General features: G+C 34.3%; 1 protein-coding gene across 3 annotated transcripts in view; it reads left to right on the forward strand.

Moving 5' to 3' along the window:
* LOC128986248 (peptidoglycan-recognition protein SB2-like) overlaps nucleotides 1-22404 on the forward strand; it is a 28231-nt gene extending 5827 nt beyond the window's left edge. The window contains exons 5-7 of one of the 3 annotated variants that reach the window (XM_054406504.1): nucleotides 16626-16847; nucleotides 20344-20471; nucleotides 22257-22404. In XM_054406504.1, coding sequence (XP_054262479.1) covers nucleotides 16626-16847; nucleotides 20344-20471; nucleotides 22257-22387 — 481 coding nt within the window. In that variant the 3' untranslated portion in view covers nucleotides 22388-22404. Of the gene's footprint in view, nucleotides 1-124; nucleotides 496-16625; nucleotides 16848-20343; nucleotides 20472-21485; nucleotides 22194-22256 lie in introns of those variants that run through there. The other 2 variants (XM_054406503.1, XM_054406505.1) reach the window with 2 other exon arrangements.
* Nucleotides 22405-22856: the final 452 nt, after the last annotated feature.

Here is a 22856-nt window from a genome sequence, read left to right on the forward strand (position 1 = left end):
GTTATATTCCCCATAAAATACCATAGTTACTTCCACCCCTTTCCAATGATAAGGGTTGTTGACAAGCTAATGAAAGAAAGTGTATGTTTTATTGCTGTTACCTTTTATTCATGTACGATTTCAGATAAAGTGCCTTTAAAAAGGATTTACCGAACGTGTGCCAGCCTGATCCAAATGCTAGTGGAATATGAATACTTAACCAACCAGTTCCATCTGACACCGCTAGGCAAGAGCCAAAGTATCTTCAACAAAGGGGATGGTTGTGTGGGACCGGAGTGCTTTTTGGAAAATCACGAGGATGTAAATTGGAGAAAATATCCAGGGTTTCAAGACCTAGATGAAATGCTAGAAAAAAACCTGCTTTAAAAGTGAAAAATGCATCAAAGTGAAAAATCGACCTCGTACAGCATTTAGGCTAGTTCAATTGGTAAAAAATGAGATAATCTCATATAATATGTTATCCAAATTAGATTTTGGTAAAAAATACCATTATTTCAATAAATACCATAATTACTTGTGTTTCTTGGTATTTAGTACTTGCTTGAATATTTTATTTTGTAATAATTTTCTTTTACAATTGTTTGATAGATTTATGATAGTTACATATAGACACCACCTAAAATCGTACGATTATAGATCAAATAAAGTTACCCAGTGAATTACATGTAAATACATAAAGTTTCATAAAATAATGTATAAAAGACGTCAAAGACTTGGTTTAACTAATGTACAGGACTCTAGTGGAAAATCTTATTATTTTATTTTTTTTTCTTAACTCAGTAATTATATTGGTTAGGGTACTCTCACCTTCAAATGCAAAGCCTGCTGGTTCCAAAATGAATTTTACAGATCGTGTTGCCATTTTTCAGACGATACTTTATCACCTATTCTAACAACATTTTTACGTTTACTTTTGGATTACTCGTTTAAAAAATTAATCTAAACACCACTGATGCTATTTCGTCATGTACATTTAACTAAAACAATATTTTAGACTGAAATCATGGTATTTTGATACATCCAAACACTTTTAAACGAAAAATAATTTCCAATTAAATAACAGTGATCCACAATAACATATTCAAATCTATTTTTGTTTAAAACTGTATTATTAAACTAATCCATCCACACTATATTTATTTATCCATAGCTTTAAAGAAATTCATTTAAATACACATTTTTCCTCGGCAAAAACACACTTTATACCTGATAAAATATAAAGCGGGTTTTTGACTCTTAATAACCTTTTACATTTTTTACACTTAAAGTAGCCTATTTATCATGATCGCAACATGATAAATCACCAGCTGTAAACAGACAAAGTAGCTTAACCGCTTAAGATAACTACTATCTCAGTGAGGGTGGGTCGTGCAATGGATCACTTGAGGCTACGGCTAGCAGGTACTTAGACTGAGTTTAGTTTTTTGTTTGAACACATACTACTGGTTAAGTGTCCGGGGAGCGGGCTGGTCTAGAGGTTAGAGCGCGGGACTCCGGTTCTTGGGTTCCCGGGTTCGAATCTCACCAAATCTCCAATGGATTTTATCCAAGTGATAATGCTGTAACCCCTAGGTCTAGCCTGAAGTAACGTGAAAAATTATTCTGGGGTCGTGCCTAGCGTCCTAAGACAAAAAAAAACTAGTTAAGTGTCTAATGTGTGAAACATCTCCTGGAGGCACGAGTTCAGTTCCTGCTAAACAAAAATGTTTTGCCATGAAAACCGTTAGCTGACCGTTTCATCGCAGCCCACCTTAAGGTTTTTGTTTTTATTCCTCATAGTTTTAGCCCGGAATCGTTTTCCACATTACTACTAGGTCTAGAGGAAGTCAAAAGCTGGTAGTTTTCAATGGTATGTTTGATTCTTGCAAACCTAAATGTCAATGCTGGTTATGCCAAAAGACATGTTCATCATACAACTTTACAAGTTCAATCACGTGATAATGTAAAACGGAATAATTGCAATGAATAACGAGTTACAGAAGAACAGAAATTCAAAACAGTGACTTTGCTAAAGTCATTTTGAGTTTGAAACATTTGAATGTTAAGATTCTCTCAGAAAAACACGTTTGATTTATTGCAACTGAATGTCTTCAAATTAATCGATACAGATTTGGTTAAAATATTCGCTTTATTCCGAAAACTAATATTTACATAAATTCTAGGGTTAAGACTTCTATCAACAACCATACCTTTTTATATTACCTCATAATGTATAACATATTTGTTATATATACATTATGCGGTAAAATAATGTTTGATGAAGTTTCTATTATTAGTTCAATGCTTGTTAACAATATTCTATCATAAAAAGTTAATATCTACAGCTTATTACACCAATTAAAACATACTTTATCAGTCGATACTAATCCATGAACTTGAATTATTGTATTTTCAAAAACTTAGAATTGTTAAGAGTCCACCGTATTGTTTCGTAAATCCGGTATTGATTAAAACATGCAATACAACTACGATGACTGGCAAAAATATCTTTAACGATTTTCACCAGCCAATTATAGGCACGTAGTATTAAGAACATAGTTAATTATGTATGAAGTTGGATCAATTCTGCTTTAAAATTAACTCAAACGTTACTTTATGTTTAGCTAGTGAAGTTCGGCAAGAAATACAGTATATAAACTAGTTTGATATGCTGAAATGGAACCCGTCATTTTCACACGAGAGCCCGAGACGCTAGCGACCTATCTAACATAATTGAATGCAGAAAATGTTGTGTATTGGTATTATATAAACGAAATATGTTTTTATTTTAATCAAGTTATTCCCATACATTCACTTTATTAATAATTGATTTGACTACAAACAGAAACAATTAACAAACTATTATTAGTTTAAATTTAATAAAATCGTTTATTGATCAAGAATTAACAATACATACAAGTTGTATTGGTTAGGTCATCATTAAATAAAAGTAGACTTACATATACTTAAACACCATTTACAGAAGTATTATACAATAATCATAATTAATACAGTTTTTATTGTAACAAACTTTATCGATTCTACAATTAAAATATAATCACACATATATCAGTACAATGATTCTTACAAATAAAGCATACTGCTTCAGATGAAATTGAAAATTCTCTTTCAATAAAGTTTAAATAACAAACTTAGAAGAGGCAAAAGAATCAACTAATTTAATCCAACAACCGAACAGACTTATCTCAATCGGATCATTAGCAAAAGCAGTCTCGACGTTTTCTTTGTCTTGTATTTCAAAAGTTTGCTGTAAGCTTGATTCTAGAGGAATTATTTCTTAACACAATTCTCAAATAATTTGACCATCGTATTTGACTCGAATATTTATTACTCGTTTAACACTTTTGCTTGAAACGTTGAGAGAACGTGGCCAATTTATTACTTTCCCTTTATTATATTTTTAGTTTGTTTTTTATATCCCACTTTCATATCCCAGGACGTCAGACTCCAGCCAGGGATCGGTTTTTACATTACTTTGGGCTAGACTTTAAGGTTGAGACATTATCACAATATCCATCCGTGATTGGCAGAATTTGAACCCGATACCTTGGGGACCAAAGTCCCATGCTCTAACCCCTATGCTAGCTCTCACCCCTTCATCATATACTATTGTATTGTGGTATTGTATTGTACTTTCTCACAAAACTCAATTCTTTTATTCACTATAGCCAGGTTTACGTATATTTTATCATCTAAGTTATTAAACTCTGGAAAGAACAGTTAAAAAAACAGACAAACTATGTAGATGTATTTTGCTATGATAAAAAAATTACACTTTTAGAAGGAGATGAATTTATATTTTTCTACTCAAATAAGCGTTGTCCTTTGAACAAAACTTTTTTCACATTGAAATCGAGAACTGTTCATTGGATTCATAATTTAACCTAAGTTATACAGGGAGCGGCAAAATGATCTGACGGTTTTCTTTGCCGCCCTGTCGAGCGAATGAGTGGCGTAGGGTGGTGGGAATAGGGGCGTTACAAAGCCAACGTTTGGACATTTTTAGTAGCCATGGAGCCGTGGGATAGCTGAGAAACATGTATTTGTAGTAGAAGTATTTTTAAAAGTGGAAATCCCTGTGTAGCGGTTCAGTACACGTTTCAATGTGGGTCAAAGAAGAAAAGTCCCAACTCGAAACACTATTTTGCTGTAGGTGGGTAACTTTAGAGCTACTAGTTCAGCATTGAAAAAAGCCAACAGGCTGTCCAAGTCCAAGGTCAGCCCGGACGCCAGAGAACGCTGAGAGAGTAAGAGAAGCTGTGGAAGTTAGTCCTCAGTGGCCTAAACGTTAAGCTGCAGCTCTGTACTTGTCTGGCCGCTCAGCAGAAGAGTATTTCAATACGACCTGCATTTCCATTCATACAAAATGGCAATTGTGCAACAGTTGAAACCCAGGGGTTATGCAAAGTGCATCTCTTTTTCAGAACAAGTAGTGATTGATTTTCAAGCTTGTAACAACATTTTCATTATGAGCGACGAATCACACTTTCAACCACAACATACAGTCTTCCTCACTCTCTTTAGTTTCACACCACGTAGTCAGATTTTAGTTTCAATGCTGAACTAGTAGCTCTAAAGTTACCCACCTACAGCAAAATAGTGTTTCGAGTTGGGACTTTTCTTCTTTGACCCACATTGAAACGTGTACTGAACAGCTACACAGGAATTTCCACTTTTAAAAACACTTCTACTACAAATACATGTTGCTCAGCTATCCCACAGCTCCATGGCTACTAAAAATGTCCACTCGTTGGCTTTGTAACGCCCCTATTCCCACCACCCTACGCCACTCATTCGCTCGACAGGGCGGCAAAGAAAACCGTCAGATCATTTTGCCGCTCCCTGTAGATCGTTGAAGACATAAATGTATTCGGGACTGGTGTTTCATAGCAACGTGAACCTCTTCCTACACATTTAACTTAGCAATATTCCTCGCAGCACGAATTGATGGGCCTCAAGGGGACTTTAAATACACAAGACTACCCAGTAAATATCAGTAATAGAGCTTTTCGGAAGTCGTAAGGCTTAAAATCTAAAAGCTCTAACTATAGTTTTGAATTGTTTTATTTACAACGCTCGTAATCAAATTCAGTCATACGACTTAAGTTTTCTTTTCACCCATAATCTGTTTTAGTAAGTATTTTAAAAAATTATTTGTAAAATATTAATTAAAATTTAAACCGAGTTTTGTTTAAATTAGTAATATTGTGAGACATGTGTTATATTTTTTCCTTTATCTTGGTTTTATACAGTGTTCTTTCACATCCTGTAAACAACCATTTCAAACATTCTGTATTTATATCTTATTTAATATACTTAAAAAATTTAGGCCCAATACGTGTTTATCCCTTCAATGTTTCACTCTGAGTAAATTTTTGTGTAAACAAACTAAAACAACAGTTAGTGTTTTCTGCTAAGAAATCATCTTTTAACACTGAATTTATGTTATACAACCCCTATAATGGACGACTATGTGTTTTGATTATATGAATTGGTTTTATAATTATAGCTAATTTACATCTTAAAACTAGGTCCATAAAATGTCATCATAATTCTTTTAAAGACATATTTAGCTTTTGAAATGTATTATTGATAATAGAAAAGGAGAAAATTGTTTCATACTTTACTCACTGATTAATATTGTAAGATATGAACATTGTAGGACACTACTTACTCAAAAAACAAAGAACATCCAAGAATTGTTTTTACAAGGATATATTTTCATCTAATGACTAAATTAGAACAGATGATCAGTGCAAAGCAAATACAACGAGCAGGGTCAATTAATAACGTTTAATATATGTTCACAAACCACACATAAGCTCTGCAATATAACAGCAAGCAGTCATGAGAGGTTTCCTAATGGATTTGTCTGCTCTATGAGTCCCTTCTGAGCCGTCCTTCTTTATGCCACATGTTTGGAATTGTGTGGTCGTAAAAACTCTATTAACCCTGTCAGCTAGGTAGTATACTTCTGCTACGTTTTCTAGCAGAATATAACATCTTTGACCTAGTAACTGAATTCAAAATCAGAGTAAAATAGCTTTTGAAACTATTTATTTGTGTGTCAAAACTTTTGTGAATATTTCATTTACAGTGGGAACAAAATTATAATACAATTATGGTATATTGTAATTTCGATTTAGGAACATACTTAGTAAACACAAAATCATGGTAGATACCCCTTTTGTTGCAATGGTTTCCTCATAGATAAAATATATTTTGTCGCATAATCTAACTGACTAATGCCTGATCCATTACCATGAATAAACCATAGCAAAGTGCATAAACATAATATAAAACATGGCTATGACCTTAGTGTAGAAACTAGTCGTTGATAATTAACATGAGTTAAAAGAGTACTAATGTTTTTATAATGTTTTCAAATGTATATTAGTAGCCCTAATCACAATAATATATATAACAGAGTTAATATCCTTATACACTGTAAAAAAATAAAAAAAAACCCAACGTCCAAGCTCAATATAACAGTTACAGAAACTATTTAAATCTGACTCGTAAAATAATTTACATTTTACACAAAAGACAAAAAATCCTTTGATTTCATAGTACTATAATTTATGTACCGTATAAGTGTGTAAATCTATTTCCTAAAATACAATTGGACTTAAACAACACAGTTAAAATTCAATCCATCAACAAATATAATTTTCTATCGTATACATATGTCATGTAGTATCTAAGGAGCGACAATACAATGAACATGTATTCAGTATGACATGTAAGCAATCAACAGTGTTCAATACAGTGTTGTATTCAATACAGTATGTATTGCTGAGATACATGTTTCCGACAGAACCCTTCAATGGTGAGATCTCAATACTCATCTTTAACACGTCAATGGTTGTTCAAACCATTTGCATGTGCATTGTATTAGCATTCTTACCTCTCGAGCTATGCTTTTACATAATGGCATTTGTGTTTATGACAGCTTATAATCACGCTATATTCATAACTACCTAAACAATTTTAATTTAAAGTGGGATTTTTTTTAATACGATATTACAATATATATATTAGCCTATATGTTTATTTTATTATTGATCATACTTCTAAACCCCTTTGTAGGGTCTAGTATTAAGCAAAAGAAGCCTCGAAGATTACTAATAAAATGATAACGTACAAGCTAAATACAACAGTAAGTCAACTACAACAGATATAAAGATATGTATCTTTAACATCAGTAATTTCCAATAGATTATGTACCATTAAAACTGAATGTATTTCTATCTTCTAGAATATTTGAAATAAATACATTAATATTTCGCATAGTAATTTTAAAATCTAGTATTTTATTTTGGTAGTGGAACTGTCTCCAGTACATGTAAAAATCAATTCTAACGAGACTTAGAAAAACACCTTAAGTATTGTCTGGACTTTTTATGTTAAACTACATCACAAAGAATGTGTACAGACGTAATCTCGCTGTTTGATCAAATCTGTGACCTGTTTTAGCAAAACTGCCAATTTCTAGTCGACTGTAAATTTTATGTTGTCACACTCCGCCCAGAAAGCTATATATTCTCTGCTTGTTGTCTTTCAATAAATATTCTTCTCGCCGGAAAATGCTGCTTTACGTCGTTGAAACATTTTTTTTTTATATTGGTAACAACCAAATCAATTATTACTCGGAAAAATCTATAAAGTATTTAAGTCATAAACAGCTCTGCACAAAGATTCGCCTATATCCTAATTCAGATCCAATAAAGAAAAGGTAACTAAATTAACTTGTTTACGTAGTCTAAAAAAGCCTTCTGCTGAGCTTCGCACTATTAATTTTTCATAAGCAACGAAGTCAATTCAAAGTGGAAACGTTTCTCAAAATTTAGAAGTAAATTTCATTCGCAAATAGCATACATTTACATTCGCCAAATGTAGCGTAATCAAAAGGTTATTGTAGAAATAATAAAGTGGACTGTATATGGGTTATTAATTTAATTTTGACAACAGAAAATATTGGACTTTTGGTATAATTTTTAACACAGAACTATAGTAATGTTACCACTTTGACGTTATTAAGGTCTTGAAAGAAGATCTGGTCGAATGTTGTCTCTAGTCGAGAAGATATGTTTCATGAATGTCCAAATGTTCTCACAGTAGGTACACAGAATTTAGAGTCAAATTAAAAAGGGTTTATTTAATGAACACAAAAGGAAAAGGTAAATGAAATAAGTCAAAATAAAAGGAGAGAGAAATGAATTATGTTACACAAAGAAACGATATTACAAGAGAGAAAAATAATTGCACTTTTTGAACCAGAATGTTTACCTTGGAATGTTTACATTTTAAAAATTTTATTATTGTATTGTTGTTGACATGTGGGGATTATGCTCATATGGTCAGCTGGCCTTTTACTGAACATACCGGCCTCCATAAAACGATAGTTTTATAACAATGAACACAAAATTGTACAAAAACGGAGCACTGAAGAATATTTTGGATATTATTTACAACTATTTAGAGGTCTTTCTAAGTTTTATGGCTTAGTTTTGAGGGAGAGGGAACACTTTAACAATTTTCACATCAAAGGGGTCAACGCCACTGGTAGTGAATGGTCGAGCTGGAGTTACTCTTGCGGTAGGAAGATATCCCATGAGTGGGGTGATTTTCTTTGGTTTCACTTTAAAACATTTTACACATTTATACGTGAATACGTGTCCGTATAACTCGACGAGCCGAAAGAATCCAATAGTTTTGGCAAAGGATTGCTTGGGTCAGTTGTGGTCCGGAATGTAAGTGAGTAGTGTGGACAAAGTCTATGAGAAGATCAACGATATGGTGCTTCTTTGGAAGTACTATTGGGTGTTTGACGTTGAATTTCAGCGATAGCTTCTTAAGCCGGCCTCCCACACGAATTATGCCGGAAGCATCCAGAAAAGGGTCTAAACGTTGAAGATTAGAGGTACTGGGTTTGTTTTTGTGAAGTAGAACCAATTCATTCGTAAAACTTGTAGCTTGTACACACTTGATGACCGTACGCTCTGAGTTCTTAAGTTCAGAGACGGTGAGATGCCCATGTCTTCGGTCAGAGCTACGTGCATTGTGGATAAACCGCAAGACATAGCTTGTTACTCTAAGTAGTCTGGACCACGATGAGTACTTGGAGAGAAGATCCCATTCTGGAGGTTGGGTTGCAACTAGGACATTTAGAGGAGTAGTTTTACATTCTTGAGTGTCTTGCAAGTTTATGGGAACGAAGCGATTAGATGGCCAATGATCATCTGAAAGAATTAACCATGGAGGGCCATTCCACCATAGAGGATGATCAATGAGTTGAGCGGGAAGCAAACCACGTGACGCACAATCAGCGGGGTTGTCTGTTGAGGGAACGTAGCGCCAGGAGTGAGAGGGGATCAATTCTTGGACTTGAGCAACTCTGTTGGCAACATACGTTTTAAGTCGATATGAGGGGGTGTGTAACCAAGTGAGGGTTACTGATGAATCACACCACAATGTAGTTTGAGAAAGGTCAATCTTTTCTTTGAAAATTGTACAACAGTAAGTTGTGAGTTTTGCAAGTAAGTGTGCACCACATAGTTCCAAGCGGGGTAGAGTAACACGTTTCAAAGGAGCTACACGTGTTTTTTCGAGAATCTGACGAGTGATGATTTCTCCAGTTGAAAACTCACAGCGGAAGTATAAAACTGCTGAGTATCCTACTTCGGAGGCATCTGAAAATCCATGGTGTTGTAAGGAACATGTGGTAGTGAAATGGAACGAGCGAGGGATCTTAATACTTGAAAGGAGAGAGGTTTCATCAACGAAAATGTGCCATTTTTCGGCGAGTTCATTTGGAAGAGTGTCATCCCATTGGATACCCTGTGACCAGAGTATTTGCATGAGGGTTTTTGCCCACATGGTCACGGGTGACAAAAATCCGGTAGGGTCGAAAATGCGTGCTATAATGCTCAGCACTGATCGTTTTGTAGGAGGACCATCAGGGAGACTTAAGTTGTAAGTGAAACAATCTGAAATGGGTGACCAATGTAGTCCAAGAATGGCAAAATGAGGGTGATTAGTGGCTTCCAAAAAGACTGGTGTTTCTAGATGATCTTGAGGCAAATCTTGGAGTATTTCTGGGCGATTGGATGTCCATTTTCTTAGCTCAAAACCACCACGTGCAAGAAGTTCAATCAGCTGATCTCGTAGTTGCTTAGCTTCGTTGAGTGTATGAGCTCCACAGATGATGTCATCCACATACGTATTATCCCGTAAAACTTTGGCTGCTGCTGGGAACGACCCTCCTTCGTCGTCAGCAAGTTGATGTAACGTTCTGATGGCATGGAAAGGTGAACTGCTTAGACCGTATGTAACTGTCGTTAATTTGTATGTGGAGATTTCTTGAGTCTTTGGATCACGCCATAAAATTAACTGATACTTCTGGTCGTCAGGATGAACTTGAATGCAACGATACATTTTCCTTATATCGCAACTGAACACATAATTATGCGAACGAAAATTCAACAAAATGTCACAAATGTCAATTTGAAGTTTGCGACCGGTTAAAAGAATATCATTTAGTGAGACACCGGTACTGGTTTTGCAACTACCATCAAAAACTGTACGAAGTTTCGTTGTACTACTGGTTTCTTTCAGTACACCGTGATGAGGCAAATAGTAGTGTGGCTGCGAAAGATCGGAAGGGGATGCTTTGACCATGTGTCCGAGATGTCCATATTCAGTCATAAACTGTGTATACAATTCCTTGAAATTAGAGTTGGATTCAAACTTTCGTTCAATTGAGTGAAGTCTATGTTCAGCAGCAGATTTTGAAGTGCCCAGTGGTTGATGTTGGTTCTTGAAAGGGAGTCGAACCACATATGTTCCATCTGGAGAGCGGGAGTGAGTTGATTTGAAGTGATCTTCAGCGATGCGATCGTCTTCAGAGATAAGATTGCACTGCGGTATCTCTTCTTGTTGCCAAAAGCAAAGTAGAGTATTATGTAGTTCGTCCGTAGTGGAGAGTAGAGACGAATGGCACGAGGTGGGAGAAGAGTTAGACAAAGTTGGTGCATTGCCCATTAACACAAATCCCAATCGTGTTCCAATAACGAATGGAAGGTTTGAGCCCAATGGGTAGGATTGATGAGTAAGAAGTTCTGGAAACAAAGCACCTCCTATGAGAATGTCAATATTCTGAGGAATATGAAAGGTCGGATCTGCGAGGACAAAAGGTTTTACCAGTTCGTAAACCTCAAAAGAGAGTTGAGTACGAGGTAAAGGAGCGGAAATTTTATCTAGAATATGGAAAGGTTGATTTGAAGCAATTACTTCACTGCCTAGTGTGGATAGTTCTAGGAGTGCATGTCCCTTTGTCGAGGATTGCGATGCAGAGATTCCCACGATTGTGTGAGTAGAGCGGTGACGAGAGACGTTTAATAGCTGTGCTGCCCTCTCTGTCATGAAGTTGAGTTGACTTCCACTGTCGAGCAGACATCGAAAGACATGAGAGATTCCATTAGTAGCGGTAATTTTAATGAGAGCGGTGCCTAGCAGTACCGTAGTTGCAGGCTGAGAAATCGAGAGCGACATTTCTGGTTGAGCAGAAGCGACTACAGAAGGTGTAGCAGTTGAAGGTTTTGAGGGTTTGGCTACAGGAGGAGGCTGCACCGACTTTACAACATTTTCGAAATGTAACAAGGTGTGGTGTTTTTGTTTACATTTAAGACATGTGCCTGTTGAGCGACAATCTTTGAGTGTGTGATTGCCAAGACATGAAATACATTTATTTTGCTCCTTTACAAGTTTGTAACGCTCGTTTGGAGATTTCTTAGCAAAAACCTTACACATGTAGATTTTGTGATCGGTTTGTTGACAGGCAAAGCATGATGGAAATGTCTTTACAGAAGTGGAGTGATCACCCGAGCTTACAAGTGCAGTATAGCGGGTGCTTGGTTTGGAGTAATTTTTACTAGATGTGAGGGCAGGCTTTGAATTAGCCTTGTGACAAAAAGTTGAAGAGTGTAGGTTGGCATCTTCACTGTTTGAGCATTCTTCATTGAGAAATTTAATGATTTCGTCCACAGATGGTAACGAATGAGTTTCACATGATTTGAATGAGCGGTAATGTTCAAGTTTTTGCCGTAAATTTCTATCAAGTCTACGGAGCAAATGAGCTGACAACAACGGATTGTCATTTGTAGTGATGTCACTTTCTAAAGCACTAAGTGATTGTGTATGTTCCAGGAAATGATTTAGAAATTCACGTATCGATTTTGTATTTTCAGAAGTGGCAATGGGAAGATCCAATATAGCATTTAAATGCAAAGAAGTTAGGCGTCTGTGATTGTGGTATCGATCGCGCAACAAATTGTATGCGATTTCGTAGTTTGATGCACTGATGTTTAAGTTTTTAATTAAATTTAGAGGTTCTTCAGTTAGACAGCTTAGTAGGTATTGAAATTTTGATACTGGAGACAGAGATGTGTTGAGGTGTACAGCGCTATCAAAAAGATTGATGAAATTAATCCACTCGGCTGAGTTTCCCGAGAAGGTTTTCAAGTCAAGTTGCGGTAGGCGAACAGGTTGCATGAAATCATTACAGTTGGAATCATTCACCATTTCTTGAGGGGGAGATTGAGGTTCGTCAATAGGGATTAGTGACTCTATAGTACTACAAAGATGTATACATAATTCACCAATAGTGTTTTCATCATCATTTAGAATAATGTCATCGAGTTCTTCGTCAGAACAATGTTCTAAAACGCGCCTGAAATTTAGTTCAAAGTCGTCTCGCTTTTTCCTGATTTCATCTAAATAGTTATGAAGTGATTTTATTTGCACAGAGGATAGGTTGTTTGCTTTAGCACTTTCATTAATATAATCTATATTTTCTTGAATTTTTCCAAGCCTAACTTTGAATTGTTTGGTTAGTCTTTTATAAGTACAAACCTTAATCGGGGCTAGGTTCACAGGGGCCATAATTGAACAAAAATACAGTCAAAATACACAAGACACAAAAAGTTATTTCACTTCGTTACATAAAAAAATGAATTAGGCTAGTTCAACTTAAATAGTTTGTGGGCCTAAAACTCGGAACCAATCAACATAAAATATAAACACTGAAGGATTGGTATAATGTTTACAAAATGACTATAATGTCACAGAGTCTTTCAGTCATTGGAGTAGGCCAAGATAGGCTAAGGTGAATTAGGCTACTGTGATCTAGAGAGTGAGAGAGATAGAGGTAGAGGGAGAGTACACAATATGCGGGAACGACAATATTGAGAGTTTATGAGGTAATGTTCGTCTTTAATCTTCACCAAAAGTCCACATAATTAGTTCAATCAATTGGTTAATCAACAATCCGGCTCGAAGGACCAAAGATGTAGCGTAATCAAAAGGTTATTGTAGAAATAATAAAGTGGACTGTATATGGGTTATTAATTTAATTTTGACAACAGAAAATATTGGACTTTTGGTATAATTTTTAACACAGAACTATAGTAATGTTACCACTTTGACGTTATTAAGGTCTTGAAAGAAGATCTGGTCGAATGTTGTCTCTAGTCGAGAAGATATGTTTCATGAATGTCCAAATGTTCTCACAGTAGGTACACAGAATTTAGAGTCAAATTAAAAAGGGTTTATTTAATGAACACAAAAGGAAAAGGTAAATGAAATAAGTCAAAATAAAAGGAGAGAGAAATGAATTATGTTACACAAAGAAACGATATTACAAGAGAGAAAAATAATTGCACTTTTTGAACCAGAATGTTTACCTTGGAATGTTTACATTTAAAAAATTTTATTATTGTATTGTTGTTGACATGTGGGGATTATGCTCATATGGTCAGCTGGCCTTTTACTGAACACCAAATATAAATTAAAAGTGGTAAGTTTTGGTTACCCTTTCTCCCAACTCTGAAACCAGTTAATAAGAAAATAAGACAATACTCGTGTTATCAAACATAAAGAGATTATAGGATTGTAATACTTAAGGAATTCAACTCCAACCTAACAAAATATCAAGTATTTTGCTATTATGTATCTAGAAATTTGCTATGATTGGCTCACCTTCTTCCTTTCACATAAAGTAAACTTAATTGTAAGTAACTTATTAAATATCCTAATAGCTAACTTAAAGTGATAACAAAATATTTTTTTACAGTAATCGTTATGACGTAAAAATTTTAAAAAGGCAAATATTGCAGATTAAATATTTTAATTTCGAGGACATTTAATACAGAACTAACACTTATATATTAATTTACCCAAACATAAGTACGGAACCCATTGATGAAGATAGTTAGTATTATATTTTTAGTATACTTTTAGAATATAGTAAAAAGTAAACCTCAATTAAATTAACTTTAAATTTACAATATAAAAGTTACCGTAAAGAACTGTCCAGTCAATAGTACAGGAAATTGATTAACCTGCTTTTATGATATCGCAAGATTATTTCATCTACTCATAACTAAAATGAACACAAATCCTCTTCTTTTTATTAAGTTCGATTATATTTCAAAAACGCTTCTTCTTACCGTTATACTGTATCACAGTTAGTGATTCAAAAGCAATACGATATCCTATCTCCGACATATTTCAGTGTTATCTTTGTAAATGTTCACAATTTACAGCTTTCTTAGTGTCTCAACGACATCAGATAGTCAGCTTGAAAGTACAGTGGACTCATAACCTATCAGTATTCTGCAGATACGTATAATGTTATAGTTATGAAGACATTGCACTGGCTGTAAAGGTAAATCTTCAGTTATTGTCCTCTTATTGAAGATATAATATATACTTTGTATATTTTAAAATAACCATATCTGATCAAAGGTACAGAGTCATTACATTATACTGGGTGATTGGTAGTCAGTGTGACAAAAGGTTTTTGGTGTACAAAGTGTGTCGATGCATGTAAGAGGTTTTAAGACAAAATATTAGCTTCCCAAAGAATAATTTCAAATGTTTCTAAAATAACCATGTTTTTAACTGTATACAGCAATTTATCAAATACCTGTTAATGGATTTGAGTAGATTATGACATTTTCGTGTTCTGCATTAAACTTTGAATAATGACAATAATAGAAAATGGTGGAGGATCAATAGTAAAAACTCCATTGTTAATAGATCCAAAGATAAAAATTAAGGTGTTTGATAAAAAAAGCATTGGTCTACTGCATTTTTCTACACCCTGTATACAAGAATGTGGTCAAATACGTTAAAAACTGTGCCATGTTATAAGCTTTCCAACGATATGCTACATTATTGAGGTTTAGATATGCTTTTGTTTGTTTTAGAGGTTTGAATCCTAGAAAACAGGGAACTTTTTTACTGTCTACTGTTCAAACTGAAAGAAAAATACAACTTTTGCTTAATACATGCCGACTTTCTATGTTTTTAATATTAAAGACAACCATGTTTTGTAGTCTTCAAACCATTAAAGCGTACATAAGCAGACCTTTATCTGAATAATGTAGCATATGATGTGAAAGCTTATAAAATGGCGCATTTTTTATCACATTTGTCCACTTAAAAACTTAAAATAATTCTTTGGGAAGCTAATTTTTTGACTTGGAACCTCTTATGTGCATCATGACACTTAGTTTACTTTGTACTTACACCAAAATATCTATGTCAAACTGACTACCAATCGCCCTGTATAAATGGACTAGTTTGAAAGGAGCCCCTAGATAAAATTTGAAAGGTAATAATAATGCCATTTTATGATGTACAGTTTATGTGGCTACTTTTATGACTATGTGATGGACCTGAAGTAAAACATTCATGACTTTGGTTGGAGCCAGTCTTACTATATAATTTTACTATATAAAGATTCCATATAATCATTATTACGCAAGCGTGGATTTTCTGGTTTTATGTTTTATTACATGTCCTGGAAATATTTAATTTATAGAAAATGGCGATTGACATGTTCTTAACATTCATTGGTAGCATCTGTAGTGTGTTATTGGCGATATGAGGAAGGAGTTATCGTTATTTATTATATAAGATTCTTGACAAGTGCTTGTTTACTGAAATCAATCTGTGCCATAATTTTCCAAGTTAAAATAAAATTGATAAGTTGGTGATCAATATATTGGCTTCAAAAATAAACTGAATTCTGTCTAGTTGAATATTATTAAAGTAAGAAAGATTTGTAAAATCAGCATTTAAATAATATAATTCAAATAAAGTTAAAATGTATAAAAGAGTTCCAATGCTAGAGAGCTATTATTCAATTACTAATTGTACGCCCGTTTATAATAAACATGTAGCGTTTAGAAATAAATGATCCCGAGTAAAGGAACAGTAATCTTTCACCTAGTAACGAAGCCTTAAACCAGAAATCCTATCTATCAGGCTCATGGGTCCTTACTATGCATACGTCTATAAAAAAAAAAAAAATAATAATCTTAAACGTTAATTCACATGTTTTCGGACCCAAAATACGTTTATTACCCCATTAACTCTCTTATATTTCTAAAACTTTGCCTACGATACTACCACAGTCATTACTAAGAAACCCACTTTTTTAGTGGGATCCAAAACTGATATTTATACCAAAAATCATACTCGACAATTGTGACGAATACAATACTTTCTCCGTATACTATGTATGGAAAGAGAACCTAAAAAATTTAACTGATTTCCAGAGGAATGCTTGAAGAACCGCTGCAGGTGATAAGGCGGAAGGACTGGGGTGCCAAGAAGTACGTGGTAGGACTTCTACCTGTCATACCACCAGTACAGTATGTTGTGGTCCACTTCTACACAGGGAGTAGGGGCTGCTTCAGCCAAAACACCTGCAAGGATTACGTCAAGAAGCTACAGAGAAGAGCGGTGAAAGAGAGGAAACTCGCAGACATTCCGTTCAGGTAAGACTAAAAGAGTTAACGTGTAGTTACCGCGTAAAAGAGGTTATTAGAGAGTTAATTTGGTATCCATAATCTCTCAGTATGTTAAGGTAGTTTTTTTTTAGGAGGATTTAATATTTTATTTTTTTACACTGATTGGAACGTTGTCCATAATCTAAGACTGCTGTGAACTCAATATTCCCAATAACTATTGGATGAAAATCCCTAAAACCCACGACACCAGCTTGTGCCTAAGTAGCCCATGCTCCTAGCTGCAATCCTAATATACAGGGTGTTGAAAATGTCGGGAACCAACATTATATCTGGTGAGTGGTTAAAGAAAAACAACTGATATTTTGTGTACGGATATACTATGGTTTTACCTATCTTTTGGTGCCTTATGAAATTTTTTACCACTTATAGGGAACCTCCTGTGGAGGATGCAGTAAAAAGTTTTAATGGAAGCCTATGGTAAATGAAACATCATTTTAAAGGCCATTTTTTTCTGAGAAAGGAGCCACAAGTTTCATCTCAAAAGGACCACCCTTGCGAAAATGGCGACTGTTTGAAGTTTTTGAAAATAATTGAAAGCTTAATTGGCATTTCTGTTAAAAATAAGTTTAGTAAAACATCACAAACAATTTAGTTAAACTTTTTTTCAGTAAGTGTTTATTAAATGTACAGGAAGACAATTATGTTTTATAACTGTATTATTTGTTTGTAAATGGATTACATTAGGTTGTAGAATGAGAATAACAGGTCAAAGTTCTGATAGCAGCCGCTTTCTCTTAACAAAAAGTGTTGCTTGTTTTGGGAAGTAGGGTTTTCCAAAGTCGTTAGATATACTTTTCAGTCTGTTCCTGAGTGGAGTTCAGACCAGGTAATAGTGTGTTCTTCTGCTTTGTTGTTGTATACTGCAATGTAATTAACAGAACGTGAACGCGTGACGCTATTAATGATGCGAGGCTATGGTGACCGTGTCAGGCCCTTTTGTGAAGTGCGAGACTTGTTTAGTGATTTATTTCCAGATAGGAATCCAATACCTCACGCAACAGTCATAAAAACTGTTCAACGGTTTGAAGAGACCGGTAGTGTAAAGAACCGTCCAAAATCTGGAAGACCAAAAAGTGCGACAGACGACGAACATTCCCTGAATACCTTGCAGAGTTTTGTAGAAAATCCACATACTTCCCTCAGAAAGGTAGCCCAAGAGCAGGATGTACATTTCACTTCAGTGCGCAATGTTTTGAAGAATAACAATTTTAAGCCATATAAAATCCATTTATTACAAGAACTAAATGAAGATGATTTTGATAGGAGAATGGAGTTTTGCGAAATAATGATGAGGAAGTGTGATGAAAATCGTGATTTTTTAAATTGTTCAGTTTTTTTCTGACGAGGCCTCATTTACCCTGAATGGGCACGTAAATAGGCACAACTGTAGGTATTGGGCAAGTGAAAATCCTCACTGGATGGTAGATTCTCATACCCAGCATCCTCAAAAATTAAATGTCTGGGCTGGCATATGTGGACGCCAAGTAATTTGGCCTTTCTTTATAAAAATGATAATTTAAACTCTGAGATTTATCGAAATATGCTCCAGAATCAAATACTTCCTGCTATTGAGAATCTATTTGGCCAAAAGCTGCCTACCGTCTGGTTTCAGCAGGACGGAGCACCTCCTCACTATGGAATACAAGTACGACAGTACTTGAATGAAAAATTCCCTCAACAATGGATTGGTCGAAGGGGAGCAGTTGAATGGCCTCCAAGATCTCCTGATTTGTCCCCACTAGACTATTTCTTTTGGGGGCATTTGAAAGATAATGTTTACAAAACACAACCACGTGACTTAGATGATCTGAGGCAGCGAATTATGGAAGAAACACGCAAAATTTCTGAAGAAGCTTTTCACAATGCTGTATCAGATTTCTACACTCGAAGTGCACATTGTCAGACTGTGGAAGGAAAACATTTTGAACATTTGCTTTAATTTTGTAAAACACTTTGGAACTGGAATTTCCATACTTCATTTACAAATCTGTAAGTCATTGTTTTATTTATCTGTTTCTACATACAAATTTAATAATTAGAATTTTAAATCTTATTCAACACTTTAAAAGTCATTTTTCAGTTCATCACGTGATAAACTACTGTACTTCGTAACTGGCTTGTAATAGCATTTAAAGGAAACAAATAAGGAACATTTAAATAGCAATGTTTTTAAATTTCAAACAGTCGCCATTTTTCCTAGGGTGGTCCTTTTGAGATGAAACTTGTGGCTCCTTACTCAGAAAAAAATGGCCTTTAAAAAGATGTATAATTTACCATAGGCTTCCATTGAAACCTTTTACTGCATCCTCCACAGGACGTTCCCTATAAGTGGGTTTTTAAATTTCAAACAGTCGCCATTTTTGCTAAGGTGGTCCTTTTGAGATGAAACTTGTGGCTCCTTACTCAGAAAAAAATTGCCTTTAAAATGATGTATCATTTACCATAGGCTTCCATTACAACTTTTTACTGCATCCTCCACAGGACGTTCCCTATAAGTGGTAAAAAATTGTACAAGGCACTAAAAGATAGGTAAAACCATAGTATATCCGTACACAAAATATCAGTTGTTTTTCTTTAACCACTCACCAGATATAATGTTGGTTCCAGACATTTTCAACACCCTGTATTTCTTAAGGCTGCAGTGACAACTTTGCGGCACTATGATTAATAAACGATATCAGCAATTGGGCACATATTTTCTCTCCCGTTAGGTTGTCACCAACTCTTTTATTTGGGTAGGTACCTATGATAGCTTTTGTTTTGGAAAACCACATTTTTCATATTTATCACCTTAAATCATTAAACAAACTATTTACAAAAAGTTTAATTCTAAATTTATTATTTTTACAATTATTGACGTACCCAAATATTTTAATAAAATCCATCTATATTTCGGTGTTCAATATTGTTTCATCACACTAAATATATACTGAATATTAGTATAAAGATAATAATAAATAAGGTAGTATAGAATAAATATTCGTACATAGTATAAAGGTAATGGTACTGTGTTTAATACTCAATGAATAATCTATTTTCATAAAAGCAAATTTACTAAGATATATTATGTATATAAAAAGTTTTAAGACATTTTGGTTGTATTTAGTATACATTTTTGTGTTACATACATTTAGTGTAAAGAGAAACGATTCTTGTATTGTAGTATCGTAAGTTATATTTATTTCGTTTTATTTGCAGCAACTAAAACCATCGAAGTAAAGAATAATTGGACAATAATTGGTTAATATTGTATTGAAACTTATAATTATTTCTGTAGCCTTAGTATGTGTTGTCAAAGTATGTTTTCATAAAACAATTTGCAATAATAACCCTTTTACAAAACAAAAATTGTTTAAATTTTACGAAATAATAGATTTAATTTTATAGTTTTCCAAAACCACACAAATTTGTGCAATTTACAATCCATTGCAACGACCTTTATATTGTACAACTCTTTTTACAGTTTCTTGATATCTCCAAACGAAGAGATTTACGAAGGGCGAGGATGGGATGTCACGTCTGAAAAAACACTGCCTTACACTTTAGAGTGGGGAAACAAGTATGATGTAGCATTTATTGGAAACTACTTGGGTAAGTATAAAGTTACAAAGTATCATAAGTTACCTAACTATCCTAACACAAAGTAATAGCCATATACAAAGAGGTTTGAGTAGTTTCTCATACTTGAGATTGTTAGCGTTGGCATCATATTCTTGTACGGGAAAACTACTAACGTATCTATTTACCGACTAACAGTAGTTTTTCTTTGTTTATTGAACACTTCAAGTAAACCGTTTTAAATTTAATCACTATAGTATGGTAGGAATTATAAACCTACCTGCAACTACAACTACCCCAATACCCTTATATAACAACATTACGAAAAATAAACTCTGTGATGCCACATTTTTTTGTGACATGTACTTAGTATTCTGCGAATAGTAGAGCGAGTGACAATATAGTGATAACTGTCATTCATGCAATATTTCTCTGTCAGTGACAGCCGTCAGCAGTCAGACGGGATTGTGATTTAACACGTTCGCTTTGACAAATGTTGTTCCAATTTTCATATTTAAATACGAACGTGTACGACCGGTAGACACTGTTACTATGATAGGTGTACACTAAAATGGCATTTTGGAGTTTCTGTTTGTGGTATTTAGCTGTATTTGTGTTTTTAAAGGCGTATAAACCATATCCCCATGTGGTAGCCCAACACGAACCGAATTCAGGTCCCAAAACATTAAGTTATCCCATAATGTATTTGTAATAATTAGAACATAAAAATTCCGGAAAGTAAATAAAAGCTACGTCTAATAACACTTGAAACATATATTTACGCTCATACTGTTAACACACAAGAAGGTAAATATATTTAAAAGATGGTAAGTGGTGATCGATTTCGATTGGACACTCAAATCATCATATTATTACCCAGAGGATAATACCCGAATGAGAAGAATCTTGAATGGCGTCCCTACTTATATCCTAAGGATATAAGTATGGACGCCATTCAAGGCTCTTGTCATTCGCCTATTAGCTGGCGGAATAGGATATAAGTAGGTACTTGTTCCTTGTATGTTTAATACATAATTCATATTTCAGTAAAGAAACCAGCCGATAAAACAGTCAAGACGTTACAGAAACTTATTTATCTCGGTGTAAAAAAGAAGTACATCAAGAAAGATTATGAGGTTGTGCAGATTAGAGACACTCCTTTAAAATTAGAAAAGATTTTCGACCCCGAACCTAGTGAAACTGAACCAAGTGAAACTGTATCCACACAAATAATAGATTTATAGGATTTTATTAGACGTCACATAATGTGTATTTTATGTTAAAACTGCAATTTTACCATTGATCCCTTAATGTATAAGCAAACACTTTGACAAAGTGTAACATAGCCTTCTGGAATACAAGTCCGTGGTGTTGGTGTGTGGCAACGTCGCAAAGGCCGGTCTATTACCATGGTAATACAAACGTGTAAACAAAAACATTGTGCAGATGATCTTATGAGTTAGTGCAACAGCTGTTTAGGTAGGCCTGGGCTGCAACGTTGCCACTTTTGTCTCGCTACGGCCTTGTATTAGAGGATGCCATGATTTAATAAATTTCTTTTTTATATATAGTTCATGCACAAGATTGATCAGGATAGCAAAAAATTTTGAGTTCTAGGCTAGCTTTATTGAAGTCTTTCAGTATGCTTAAAGTAAAAAAAAAACTTTTTTTAACTAACAAATAATTTCACGTAAGGTAAGAACTTAACGCTAAAAGGCTCTTGATAATAGACGTGAGTCCATTATGTATTCATAATAGCGAATAAAACGTTTACAAATGTGGCTTCGTGTATTTTTATCCCTTATCTTCCTTTTTCAGATGTAAAACCAAGTCCTGGAATGATACGACAGCTTGTAAGGCTCATATGGTACGGAATTGACAGAGAAAACATTGACTATATTTACAACAGGGTTAAACAGGTCCGGGATAAGAAAATAAGACTATTTTGAAACCAAATATATCTCGAACGTGAATACCTGTTACATTATTTAAGTTGTTGTTTTGTTTATTATAAATTACCTAATGGTTTGAAAATAGTATTTCAGTTGTCTATTTAAATTAGTTTTATGTAGTAGTGTAAATGCCTATAATATTTCTTAAACTTTTATAGTGAAACAAATATAATGATTGAGGGACGAAAACCAGTCACCATGTTTGTACTTGTATTTTAATATTATTTTATAGTGTAAACCAAGATGTATTTACCTTAACATTAAATTGATAGATTGGCAACACGTGATTGAAACTCATTTGTACAATTTTACATTGTTTTTATTAACTGTGAAGGCTGTCAATTATTATTATAACTGTCTTTTCGCCACTTTATACCGAATAGTTAGTGTGTTCACTTTCAATTCTGAACGTTGCTAGTTTTTAATTCAAGTCAGGATTTTGCCCAGATGAAAAATGTTTTTACTA

The sequence above is a fragment of the Macrosteles quadrilineatus genome, unplaced genomic scaffold, assembly GCF_028750875.1.
Source record: "Macrosteles quadrilineatus isolate MER2022 unplaced genomic scaffold, UCM_ALF_1.0 Scaffold_2__2_contigs__length_208266976, whole genome shotgun sequence".
Taxonomy (NCBI): Eukaryota; Metazoa; Arthropoda; class Insecta; order Hemiptera; family Cicadellidae; genus Macrosteles; species Macrosteles quadrilineatus.